This window comes from Puma concolor, chromosome B1 (assembly GCF_028749965.1).
Source record: "Puma concolor isolate L17-30 chromosome B1, mPumCon1.1.hap2, whole genome shotgun sequence".
NCBI lineage: Eukaryota > Metazoa > Chordata > Mammalia > Carnivora > Felidae > Puma > Puma concolor.
The window spans coordinates 124,558,415-124,572,285 of record NC_141670.1 but is presented as its reverse complement, the minus strand read 5'-3'; the positions used below and the strand labels follow the sequence as shown (position 1 = coordinate 124,572,285).

The following is a 13,871-nucleotide window of genomic DNA, read 5'->3' as shown; positions in this document are numbered from 1 at the left end:
TATTGAGTTTGATAAGTTCTTTATAGATTTTTGGATACTAACCCTTTATCTGATAAGTCATTTACAAATACCTTCTCCCATTTGTGGTTGGTTTTTAGTTTTGCTGTTTGTTTCCTTCACTGTGCTGATGCTTTTTGTCTTGATGAGGTCCTAATAGTTCATTTTTGCTTTTGTTTCCCTTGCCTCTGGAGACATGTTGAGTAAGAAGTTTGGCTGAGGTCAAAGAGGTTCCTGTCTCCTTTCTCCTCTAGGATTTTGATGGCTTCCTGTCTTACATTTAGGTCTTTCATCCATTTTGAGTTTATTTTTGTGTATGGTGTAAGAAAGTGGTCCAGGTTCATACTTCTGCATGTTGCTGTCCAGTTTTCCCAGCACCACTTGCTGAAGAGACTGTCTTTATTCCATTGGATATTCTTTCCTGCTTTGTCAAAGATTAGTTGGCCATATGTTTGTGGGTCCATTTGTGGGTTCTCTGTTCTCTTCCATTGATCTAAATGTCTGTTTTTGTGCCAATACCATACTGTCTTGATGATTACAGCTTTGTAATATATCTTGATGTCCAGGATTGTGATGCCTCCAGCTCTGGTTTGCTTTTTCAGGATTGCTTTGGCAATTCGGGGTCTTTTCTGGTTCCATACATGTTTTAGGATTGTTTGTTCTAGCTCTGTAAAGAATGCTGGTGTTATTTTGATAGGGATTGCCTTGAATATGTAGATTGCTTTGGGGTAGTATCGACATGTAAACAATATTTGTTCTTCCAATCCATGAGCATGAACAAAAGCAATATTTGTTTTTCCATTTTTTTTGTGTCATCTTCAATTTCTTTCATAAGCTTTCTCTAGTTTTCAGTGTATAGATTGTTCCCCTCTTAGGTTCATTCCTAGGTATTTTATGGGTTTTGGTGCAATTGTAAATGGGATTGTTTCCTTGATTTCTCTTTCTGTTGCTTCATTATTGGTGTATAGTAAAGCAACCAATTTCTGTGCATTGATTTTATATCTTGTGACTTTGCTGGATTTGTAGATCAGTTCTAGCAGTTTTTGGTGGAATCTTTTGGGTTTTCCATATAGAGTATCATTTCGTCTACAAAGAGTGAAAGTTTGACTTCCTCCTTGTTCATTTGGATGCCTTTTATTCCTTTGTGTTGTCTGATTGCTATGTTAAATAATAGTGGTGAGAGTGGACATCCCTGCCTTGTTCCTAATCTTAGGGGGAAATGCTCAATTTTTTGCCATTGAGGATGATACTAGCAGTGGTCTTTTATATATGGCTTATGTAGTCTTGAGGTATGATCCTTCTATCCCTACTTTCTTGAGGGCTTTTCTCAAGAAAGAATGCTGTATTTTGTCAAATGCTTTCTCTGAATCTATTGAGAGGATCAGGTGGTTCTTGTCCTTTATTTTATTAATGTGATGTATGATGTTGAGTGATTTGTGGATATTGAACCAGCCCTGCATCCCAGGTATAAATCCCACTTGATCATGGTGAGTGATTCCTTTAATGTATTGTTGGATCTGATTGGCTAGTATCTTGTTGAGAATTGTTGCATTCATGTTCATCAAGGAAATTGATCTGTAGTTCTTTTCTAGAGTGGTCTTTACCTGGTTTTAGAATCAAAGTAATGCTGGCCTCATAGAATGAGTTTGGAAGTTTTCCTGCCATATCTGTTTTTTTGGAACAGCTTCAAAAGAATAGGTGTTAACGCCTCTTTAAGTGTTCAGTAAAATTCCCCTGGATAGCCATCTGGCCCTGGACTCTTGTTTTTTGGGAGGTTTTTGATTACTATTTCAATTTCTGTAGTGGATATGGGTCTGTTCAATTTTTCTATTTCTTCCTTTTTCAGTTTTGGTAGTTTGTATGTTTCTAGGAATTTGTCCATTTCTTCCAGATTGCCCAATTTACTGGCATATAATTTCTCATAATACTCTCTTACTATTATTTGTATTTCTGCAGTGCTGGTTGTGATCTTCCCTCTTTCATTCTTGATTTTATTTATTTGGGTTCTTTCCTTTTTCTTTTTGATCATACTGGCTAGGGGGTTATCAATTTTGTTAATTCTTTCAAAGAACCAGCTCTTGGTTTCATTGATCTGTCCTACTTTTTTTTTTTTTTTTTTTGATACCATTGATTTATGCTCTAATCTTTATTATTTCCCATCTTCTGCTGGCTTGGGGTTTTATTTGCTGTTCTTTCTCCAGCTCTTCAACGTGCAAGGTTAAGTTGTGTATCTGAGACCTTTCTTCCTTCTTTAGGAAGGCCTGGATTACCATATACTTCCCTCTTATGACTGCCTTTGCAGTTTGGGGCTGTGGTGTTATCATTTTCATTGGCTTCCATGTACTTTTTAGTTTCCTCTTTAGCTTTTTGGCTAACTCATTCATTCTTTAGTAGGATGTTCTTCAGTTTCCAAGTATTCATGGTCTTTCCAAAATTTTTCTTGTGATTGATTTCTAGTTTCACAGTGTTCTGGTCTGAAAATATGCATGGTATCATCTGGATCTTTTTGTACTTGTTGAGGGCTGATTTGTGTCCCTGTATGTGATCTATTCTGGAGAATGTTCCATGTGCTCTAGAGAAGAATGTGTATTCTGCTGCTTTAGGATAAGTCCGGTCCAGTGTGTCATTGTTTCCTTATTGATTTTCTGCTTAGATGATCTGTCCGTTGTTGTAAGTGAAGTATTGTAGTCCTCTACTATTATGGTATTATTTCAGTGAGTTTCTTTATGTTTGTGATTAGTTGATTTATATATTTTGGTGCATTTATTTATGTTGGGGCATAAATATTTACAATTGTTAGGTCTTCGTGGTGAGTAGATCCCTTAATTATGATATAATGCCCTTCTTCATCTCTAGTTACACTCTTGATTTTAAAACCTAATTTGTCTGATATAAGTATGGGTACTCCAGCTTTCTTTTGATGACTGTTAGCATGATAGATGGTTCTCCATCCCCTTACTTTCAATCTGAAGGTGTTCTTATGTCTAAAATGGGTCTCTCATAAACAGCATATAGATGGATCTTATTTTCTTATCCATTCTTTTACCCTGTCTCTTTTTATTGGAGTGTTTAATCCCTTTACATTTAGGGTGAGTACTGAAAGATATGAACATATTACCATTGTATTGCCTCTAGAGTTGGAGTTTCTGGTGGTATTCTCTGGTCCTTTCTAGTCTTTGTTGCTTTGGGTCGTTTTTGTTTTATTTTATCTTTTCTCCCCTCAGAGAGTCCCTCTTAAAATTTCTTGCAGGGCTGGTTTAGTGGTCACAAACTCCTTTAGTTTTTGTTTGTCTGAGAAACTCTCTCTCCTTCTATTTTGAATGGCAGTCTTGCTGGATAAAGAATTCTTGGCTGCATAATTTTCTGATTCAGCATGTTGAATATATCCTGCCATTCCTTTATGACCTGCCAAGTTTCTGTTGATAGGTCTGTTGCAAACCTGAGCTGTCTGCCCATATAGGGTTAAGGAGTTTTTTCCCCTTGCTGCTTTCATCATTCTTTTCTTGTCTGTGTATTTTATGAATTTGACTTTGATTGCCTTGTTGATGGTTGGTTTTTGTTGAATCTAATGGGAGTTCTCTGTGCTTCCTAGATTTTGATGTCTTTTTTTCCCCCAGGTTAGGAACGTTTTCTGCTATGATTTGCTCACATAAACCTTCTACGCATTTTTATCTCTCTTCAGTTTCTGGGGCCCCTATGATTCAGATGTTATTCCTTTTTAATCCATCACTGAGTTCTCTAATTCTTATAGTGTGCTTTTTTGCCTTATTTCCCTCTTTTTTCTGCTTCATTATTCTCCATAAGTTTGTCTTCTATATTGCTGGTTTGCTGCTCTGCTTCATCCATTCTTGCCACTGTGACATCCATTCAAGATTGCATCTCAGTTACTGCATTTTTAATCTCGTCCTGACTAGATTTTACTTCTTTTATCTCCGCAGGAAACAATTCTATGCTTTTTTCAACCCCAGCTAGTATTCCTGATTCTAAATTCTGGTTCAGACATCTTGCTTGTATCTGTGTTAAGTCCCTGGCTGTCATTTCTTCGTGTTCTTTCTTTTGGGGTGAATTCCTTTGTTTCATCATTTTGGAGGAAGAAAAAGAATAAAAACAACATACACACAAATCAAGTAAAGGAAGCTAGATCCTAGATGTATTTTGGTGTGGTTTGTTGAAAGTAGCTTGGTAAAATAGAGAAGGGAAAATAAAGAAAATGAAAAAAAGAAAACATTTAAAAATGTATACAATAACATAGGACAAAATGAAATGAGGTAGACTACAAAAAATAATAAAACTATCGTCAAAAATTTTTTAAAAATCTTTTTTATAAAACAAAATAAAAATAATTTTTTCTCTTTATCCATGAATAAGAAAAGACAAAATATGAATAGATGGACCAGTCAACAGAATGAAATTACATCTAGTTTCCCCAAGAAGTCAAACTGTGAAGCATTTTATAGTCCATACACTAAGTAGGGGGAGAAATTTGTGGTCGTCCTCTAGGGCTTGGTTGGCACAATTGGACGGGGCTTGGTGTAATGGCTCCATTCTCCACTAGGTGGCGCTGCTTAGCTTACTGGGGTGGATTGGTGTGGTGTGCATATGCGTGTATACATTTGTGCAGGGGAATCACCCAGCTTCCCAGGTTCTAGCATCAGAGCTGTGCTCTTTCCAACTGGCTATCAAGCATCCCTCCTTTGTCTCCAGCTTCCATCCACTTCCGCTTCTTCACTGTCCACCACCAAGCCATTAGCCGGCCAAGCAGCACCTCCCTCCCAAATTTTATCTCAGATGGTTCTGTGTTTCCAAACCCCTCACTTCTAATGGCCCTGTGGCTTGAACCCACTCTGACCCTCTAGGGGAGGGTGTCACCTAGCAATGGCTGGGTGCCGGCCTGCCTCCAGAAATGCTCCCACAAGCACACCACTTCACAGACTGTGTCCGGGTGCCAGCCCTCCCCAGAAAAATTTTGCATGATGGTGTAACAGCAGCGACCCAGGGACTAAGGGAAATCATAACACATATCTGGCTCCAGGCTTCACTGCACCCTAGCATCCTTTTTCCAACACCAGCAAACTTGTCTATAATCTGGGGTCCACTGGGACTTTTGCCTGTGGGGAGGTTTCACGGCCTCTACAAAATGTCCTCCTGGCAGGGGACCTGCTTCTCCCCATATGGCCCAAGGACCCTTCAGACCTCACTGTCTGCTCCTAGGGAATCATCCTTCCCACCAGAGCCCCACCAGGTATCAAGCTGTGGAGTTCCCAACTCTGTGCTCCCCTATTTATAGAGTCTTAATGGTATTGAAACCCTCTCCTTTTTCCCTTTATTGTTCAGTTCTTTGTGGGTATTTCCACTCTTTCTCTTTCTTTCTAGAGGCTTTTGGGGGGAGTGCTTTTCTTGTACTCTCCCCCCTGTCTTCACCCTGTCTCTGCAAACAAAAACAGCTCCCTACCCTCCATGACTTCTCTCTCCCCCAGTTCACCTCTCTGCACTGCTTACCTGCTGAGTTCTGTGGCTCTAGTTATGCATATTGTTGTGTTAGTCCTCAGCTCAATTTTCTAGGTGTGCAAAATGGTTTGGTGCTGATTGAGCTGCATTTCAGGAATGAAAGAAGCAGAGAATTTCCATGCTCCTCTGCCATTATGACACCTCCCTTTTTGCTCATTTTCTAATTTTTAACTATTGAGTTGAAAATTTTTTATATATTCCAAAAGTTTTATAGTTTTACATTTTCTACTTACGTCTGTAATCCATTTTGAGTTAGTATCTGTACAGGGTGTGTGGTTTAGGTCAATGTTTCTTGCAGAGGCTATCTTGCCTTCCCTGAATTGATTTTGTACCTTTGTCAAAAGTCACTCTGGGTCTATTTCTGGGGTTCTCTGTTAAATTCTCTGTCTCTCCACCAAGACCACATTGCTTTGATAACTGTGCTATATAGTGAGCCTTAATATCAGGTAGAAAATTCCCCCCACTTTATTATTTCTTTATCAAGATTCTAGGGCCTGTGGCTTTCCATATAAATTTTAGTATAAACTTAGCAATTTTCTACAGAAAATCTCCTGGTATTTTGATAGGAGTTGCACTAAGAGACTTCATTTCTTAAAGATACATACCTAAATACATATGAAAGAAGCCATGTCATTTTTAGGATTTTCTCCAAAATAATTTGGGATGGGTGAAAGTAGGTGAATGAATCTAGAGCTAGATGAACATGTTTGGACATAATAGTAAGTAATGTATCACTATGTATTCTTTTCTACTTTTGTATGTGTTTAACATTTTCCAAAATAAGGATTTTTAATTGCCTCATATTAAAAGGAATATTGTAAAGCTAAATTTTAAGCTTAAACTCCTGAAATATCTGAATTCTTAACTCTATTTTTTAAATAAGGTCTAAATTTAATATTCTCTCTCTCAGTCATTGTTATTTAATCAGTCCCTTTTGGAGGGTTTTATGTGGTCAGTTTCTAGAAAGGGAATCGATGTTTAGCCACATTGCACCAGGCTCGTAACCAGTGGTCATAACTGATACTTTGTTTCATATTCTAGGCACTGCTGAGAAAGATCTAGAAAGTGCTAAACTTGTACAGATTTTACACAGACTGCTAGCAGATGAGAGAAGTGCTCCTGAAATCAAATACAATTCCATGGTCCTGATTTGTGCTCTCATGGGATCTGGTAAATATTTCTTCTATCATTTTACATCTATCAACATATGGTTGACATTAAATATAGAATAGTCGTAAATGGTGGCTTTGGATTTTAAGAACATTAGAAATTAGTTTATGGAGGATATAGGATTACTTGAAAATATTTCAAAAAGATTATAATGAAAGTATCATATAGCAAATAGTCAAAAATCAGTGTTAAAAAAATAATACCTGTTTCATCAACTCAAATATTTCATATAAAGAACAAGTTCTGATTTTGTGTATCATGATATTAGCTAAGGGATTTGGTCAAGAAATCATTGGCATATCTTGGTATATGTTCCATGGACACTGAAAAGAATGTATATCCTGTTTATTGGGTGGAGTGTTCTTTAAAATGTCAGATCCTTTTGGTTGATGGTAGTGGAATTGAGTTTGCTATATTATTTTGATATTCTAACTAATTGTTCTGTCGTTGAGATAGGGGTGTTGAAATCTCCAAAAATAATGGTGGATTTATCTATTTCTCCTTTTAATTCTGTCAATTTTTGCTTCCCATATTTGTGTCTTCCTGGTGGATTGACATTTCTATTGTTATGTAATGTTCCTTTCCATCTCTGGTAATTTTTTGGTTTTGAAGTCTACTTTATCTGATATTAATATAGCTACTTCTACTTTCTTTTGAATAACATTCATGGGATCTTTTCCCACGCTTTTAGTTTCCATCTGCTTTATCATTATATTTGAAGTACAGTGTATTGTTAGGTTATGTGCTTTAATCTACTCTGTCAGTCTCTCTTAATTGTGTATTTAGTCCATTTACATTTATGTAATGACTGATGTTATGGCTTATGTCTGCAGTTTAATTTTTTTTATTTTCTGTTTGTTTCTCATTCATGGCTTCTTGTTGATTGCTTGAACATTTAGTTTCATTACCCTCTCTCATTTATAATTATCTAAGATATTCCTCTTACATATTTACAACAGCATTTAGACATTGTTACAACTTTTGTTTTCAACCTTCAAATATAATTCAGAAAACTCAAGAGAAAGAAAGTCTGTTGTATTTATTTACATCTTTGCTATATGTGTTGTTTTCCTTCTTTATGATCCAAGGTTCCTTTTCTTTTTTTAAAAAACATTTTCCTTCTATTTGGAGAACCTACTTTAGCCATTCTTTTGGGTTAGGTCTACTAGTGACAGATTTTCTTTGTTTTCTGTTATTTTAGAATGTCTTCATTTCCCCTTTTTGTGAAAAATATTTTCTCTGGGTATAGAATTCTGGGTTGACAGTTCTTTTCTCTCAACACTTGAAAAATGTGCCACTTTCATCTGGCCTCCATAGTTTAAGAAAAATTCAGTCTTCCTGTTATTTTTTTCCCTTGTTTGTAAGGTGTCATTTCAAGGGTTGGGGTTTTTTTTGGGGGGGGAGGAAGGGGTCTTTAATATTCAAGTTTGACCGTGATGTGTTTTGGCATGGATTTTTTTGGGGGTTTATTCTGTTTCAAGTTTTCTCACCTTCATGGTAGGCTTATGTCTTTTGCTAAACTTGGAAAGTTTTTTTAACCATATTTCTTCAGGTACTTTTTCATTCCTACTCTATTTCTCCTTTCCTTCCAGGTCTCTAGTGGCAGGAACGTGAGATCTTTAGTTATATCCCACAGGCCCCTGAATATTTCATTAAATTTTTCCCAGATTTTTCTCTTGTTCAAATTGGGTAATTTCTGTTGTTGTTAAAGTTCACTGATTTCTTTTATCCCTTCCATTCTACTCCACTCTGATTCGAAATTATCCAGTAAGTTTTTACTTCAAGTACTATAGTTTTGGGTCCTATAATACCCATTTGCTAGTTCTTTATGTCTTGTTCCCTTGCAGAGACTCTGTTATTGAGATTATTATATACATAAAGTTTACCATTATAACCATTTTTAAATGTACAGTGTACTGGCAGAGTAGTACATTCATACTGTTATACAACCATCACCACCATTGTTTTTCCCAAACTAAAACCCAGTACTCGTTAAAATATGTCACCAATCACCCATCCCCCAGCTTTTGGCACCTACCATTCTGTCTTCTGTCTCTGAGAATTTTATTACTCTAGGTACCTTACATAAGTGGAAACATGCAGTGTTTTTTTTTTTGTTTTTTTGTTTTTTTTTTTGGTCTGGCTTATTTCACTTAGCATAATGTCTCCAAGCTCACCCATGTTGTAACCTGTGTCAGAATTTCATTCTTCTTAAGGCTGAATAATTTTCCATTGTATACATGTATTACATTTTGTTTATTCATTCATCCATCAATGGACATTTGGGTTATTTACACCTTTGGGCTATTGTAAATAATGCCACTATAAAAACGCTGGTGCACTAATATCTTTTTCAGGCCCTGCTTTTAGTTATTTTGGGTATGTACACAGAAATGGAATTGTTAAATCATACAGTAATGCCAAGTTTAATTTTGGGGGAAACCATCACCCACAGGGGCTGCAACATATTACATTCCTACAAGCAATGCACATGGGTTTCAATTTCTCTACATTCTACCATTTATTGTTTTGTTTTTTCTGTAATAGCCATCCTGAGGAGTCTGAGGTGGTATCAAATTGTGCTTTTGATTTGCATTTCCCTAACAGTGACATTGAGGATCTTTTCATGTGTTCATTACCCATTTGTTTTTCTTCTTTGGGGCATGTCTATTCAAGTCCTTTGCCCATTTTTTAATAGGGTCATTTTGTGTTGAGTTGAAAAGGTTCTTTGTATGTTTAGGATATTAATCTTTTATTGGATATATCATTTGCAAATGTTTTCTTCCATTCTGTGGGTTGCCTTTTCACTCTATTGGTAGTATACTTTGGTACACAGAAGTTCCTAATTTTGATGAAGTCCAGTATATCTGTTTTTCCTTTTGTTGCCTGTGTTTTCTGATGCATATCCAAGGTCATCCTTGCTAACTCCAATGTCATTTCCCTTTCTATTTTAAGTCTTAACAGTTTTAGTTCTTAAATTTAACTTTTGTATATAAGGGCTTGTGGCTCTCCAATTTTACCAGTACCATTTGTTGTAAAAACTGTCCTTTCATCATTGAATGGTCTTGACATCTTTGTCAAAAATATTTTGACTACATATATGAGGGTTTATTTCTGGGATCTCTGCTTTATTCTGTTGGGGTGTGGGTGTGTATATGGTAAAGACAGCACCACACTGATTTGATTATTATAGATCTATAACAGGTTTTAAATTAGAAAGTGTGAGACCTCCAACTTTGTTCTTTTTTGAGATTGTTTTAGATATTGAGAGTCCTTTGAAATTCCATCTGTATTTTAGGATGTGTTTTTCTATTTCTATTAAAAACATTATTTACAATAAGACCGCAAGTCTTCTTAATGTAAATATATCAATTTAAGGAATGCTGATTACATTAAACTTACTAGACCTCAGTCTTCTCATTTGCAGTCTCAAAGTCTTAAGAAGAGCCTTGTATTTTCCTGTAATTGAGGTTAAATAGAGCAAGAAAGCCAGAAAGAGGATGATCAGGAATAAAAAAGGGAAGCCTGTTGACACAGAAATTTGTTGAAGGGATGTGAAATACAACCTATTCATTTGCCATAAAATTAATTTGAAACAGATCTGAGATTTTTTTTTTTAAGTCATCGACTTCATATTTGAACTGATGATAGAGTCAAGGGGTATATAACTGAAACTTGAGATCATACAATGAGCTGTGTTTCATTATAACTCATTACCCTAATCAAACTTAGACTATAGAACTTGACATTTGATTTATCTATGTATAAATATGGCAAGTAAAGTTCCTTTGATTTTTTATAACACATCTATAAAGAAGACATTTCTAGGCTACTGCTGTGCCCAACCTTGTCTTTAAAAGTGTCTTAGCATTTCTAGGCTACTACAGTTTTTTCAAAATATTATCTAAATAAACATTTTGGGTATATGTATTGGATAGACTGTATAGTAAGATTAGAACAGTTTAACAGAAGCATCTCTGTTATCTTGTTTTTTTGTCTTCCAGAATCTCTACACAAGGAAGTACAGGATTTGGCCTTTCTAGATGTTGTATCCAAACTTCGCAGTCATGAGAACAAAAGTGTTGCCCAACAGGCCTCTCTCACAGAGCAGAGACTTACTGTGGAAAGCTGAGAACCGCCCTTCCCTGACACACAGCATCATCCCACCTCTGATTTCCCTTGTCCTCCCATCCAGCTGCCTCTTCTGCTTCATTTTCTTCCATATCACTTGTGCATGCGTGTAATGTTCCCGTACCAATTGAAGAACTGCTGTAGGTACCTGCCCAATAAGATTTCTAAACCCATAGTTAGTGTGAACATGAATTTGTCAAAAACAAGTCTCCACCCCATAACTGTTCTCTTGTATTCCTGTTGCTTGAGCTACATTAAGTAGAATGTGCATGTTGTAGTCCTATGATGATGTAAACTTGGTACTACATAATGACTTGCTCCTCACACTTGGTAAACTACATAATAATGTACTGGTAAATTAGAAACAAACAAGAATGCAGCAGGATCTGTCTAGCTTATTAAAGATGGAATTGAATAGTAAAAATAGCTCCATTTTTTGGTGCTTGGGAAGCACAGTGACCAAAAAACTGTATGGCTGCTCATTCATTAGAGTTACTTACTAATGTCAAACCATGGTACCTAGAGTTAAATAAAATCCAATGCTCTCACTCTTTACCCTATGGTTTCTCCTTCTTCTTAACTATGTAGACTCTTGAAATTGCCACAAACTTGGCAAGACTTCTCTGAGGTTTTTAAATTTCATATTTAATTGGCTATCATCAGTAGCCTGATATTGAAAACATTTGTGGTTTTCAGCATGAGACTAAGGGGCTGAAGAATCTATTTTACACTAAGTACATCTTTTTTTTTCCTCTATATTTTAGAATCTGATATAGTTTGACCTCAGCATTTCTTCTATCAATTAATCAGCGTCGTCCAACACTTGTCTTTAAAAGTCACTTGGCATTTGTTTTCACCTAAGGAAATTGAGTATAGTTCATCGGAGGGTAGTTCTTTTGGGGGGTTTTTTGGTTTTTCTTGGCTGTTTTTCATCATTCAGCTTGAAAGCAAGACATTTCCCCTGTTATAATCCTTTTAAACCTTCTAGTAGAACTAGCAGGACATAGGAAACATGATTAAGAAAATAGAAGTAGCAGTACAGAGAATAAAAGATTAAGAAAGAAGTTTGTCTATACTAAAGAAAGGAAGCAGGTTATAAAAGCCATAGTAGCCAGTCCAGTTCATTCTGCAGATGGCCTCATACCAAGTAGCTGTTAGAGTGTCCCACCTCCATTTGCCACAGAGAACTGCAATAGATCTTAAAGCTATCAGAAAAGGTGACAACGCCAAGACCCAAGAGATGAGAAGACCCTCTTGGCGAAATATAGTGTATTCTTCACTGCCACTACTACCACCAAATGGGTTTTTAGAACTTTGAAACACAATCTTTGTAAATCAAAAGATCCTTGTGACATACCTGTCTTGTCCCCATGCACAAGTTTGACAAATACTGGCTGAAAGGTACGATGATGGGCTCCAATATGGAAGGACTGCAGGACAGTAGAATGGGCTGCCCGGGGTGACAGAAGCTCTTTCCTGTCCAATGGGAGATGCTGCACATATCTATGGAGTAATTGAAGTTGGACTTTTGACTCAGAAACAGCTATAATTCAAGAAAATTAAAACCTCAGTGGAGGTAAAGAAACTTTGTTCCCTTTGATGTCCAGAAAAGGAACGATTATTGTGAGTGCTTATGCTACACTTACTGTAAGAATGATCTTGTTTATTGTCTTCTTCTGGGCTGGATAGTGGACTATATTTTATTATAGGTTTTGAAAAACATCTGTAATGTTGAATAGGCTATCCATATTAATAACTAAATAAATAAATAGTATATCAAACTATTATGGCATCATTTGGTTTGTTTGTATATTTTACTTCTATTTTCAGCTCCTAGAACAGTAATTGCTCGTTGGTGCTAAGTATTTGTTGATGAATTCCCATTTACATAGAGAAATTGAGATTTAGGTGTTTTTGTCTGGCTTCCAAGAATATCTTTTATAGGATCTGTCCCTATTGAAAAGCAGCATATAGAAAACCTCAAGTCAGAGGCATCCAAAAGTTACAGATTTAAGAGAAGCTATCATCTGGGCCACCTACCAGCAATCCATTGATACACTAGGAATTCCCATCTGCAGCAAAACAAAGTACATTTCTAATCACCAGTCTTTCTACAGCGAGACCAGAAGGCTGTGCCCTTATGATAACAGACGTCCACCAAACTGGGTGACGTGCTGCTCTGCCAGGGCAGGAGGTGGGAGTCTACAGACAATACTATACCATATATCTTGCTACTTCATCTTAGTTCTAGAGGCCACATTTAAATGTTTGCTACCCATTAAACATGCATTCTGAGGGAGACAATGGGAGGAACCGCCTGGCATAGCATTAATTATTGCTGTGTCAGGATTAGAGCATAGCTGAAAAGCAAAAAGGCCAGGAATTAGAAGGAAGATGATGTCTGAGTGAAATGCGCTAAAATGTCTTCTCTCCCTCCTGGGAAGGAAGCCCATTACCTCCTTGGGATCTTGCTAACCCCCCACCCCCACCCTAAGACTAACCTCATTGTGCTCAAAGCAAAACTAATTAAATGCTGGTCCATAATTCAGTGTTTTCAACTTGATAAAACATGGTTTGTGCATATTATCTGATAACCATGGGGATGTAGACAAAGTTTTTTGGTTGTGAAATGATTTTGACTTGGACCAAAATGCAGCTCTTAAATATAAGCATTAGTGTGAAGTGTTCTGAGAAACCCTGCATGTGAAGATTTCAAACAGAAATGCTCTTTGGTGTCATTAGAAAGCTTATTATCTAATTCTGAATATGAGGGATGAAAATGTCTGTTAGGTAAGTTTTACCCCCTTTGTGTTCAGCTGTTAACTAGAATCAGTAAGCTTTAAAGTCATAACTCTAGGCAACCATAATATTTGAATTATACAAGTATCTTTTAAAAAACACTCAATGATATTTGGGATGAATCTTCATAGCTGTAACCAGGAAAATTGAGGGTTTTTTTTTTTTTTTTTTTACAGATGTGTTCTCTTAATTTATATAGATACAATACATAATTAATGCCATGTAGCTTCATAGGTTGATGTTTTATAGGGGTGTCTGACAAATGT

At 36.4% G+C, this 13,871-nt stretch overlaps 1 protein-coding gene across 5 annotated transcripts in view; it reads left to right on the top strand.

Moving 5' to 3' along the window:
* Positions 1-12,590, top strand: part of RAP1GDS1 (Rap1 GTPase-GDP dissociation stimulator 1) — a 180,102-nt gene extending 167,512 nt beyond the window's left edge. For all 5 annotated transcript variants that reach the window (XM_086704532.1, XM_086704529.1, XM_086704528.1 and 2 more), the window contains 2 exons: positions 6,547-6,675; positions 10,680-12,590. In XM_086704532.1, the coding sequence (XP_086560658.1) occupies positions 6,547-6,675; positions 10,680-10,807 (257 nt within the window). In that variant the 3' untranslated portion in view covers positions 10,808-12,590. The remainder of the gene's footprint in view (positions 1-6,546; positions 6,676-10,679) is intronic.
* The last annotated feature ends 1,281 nt before the right edge of the window (positions 12,591-13,871 follow it).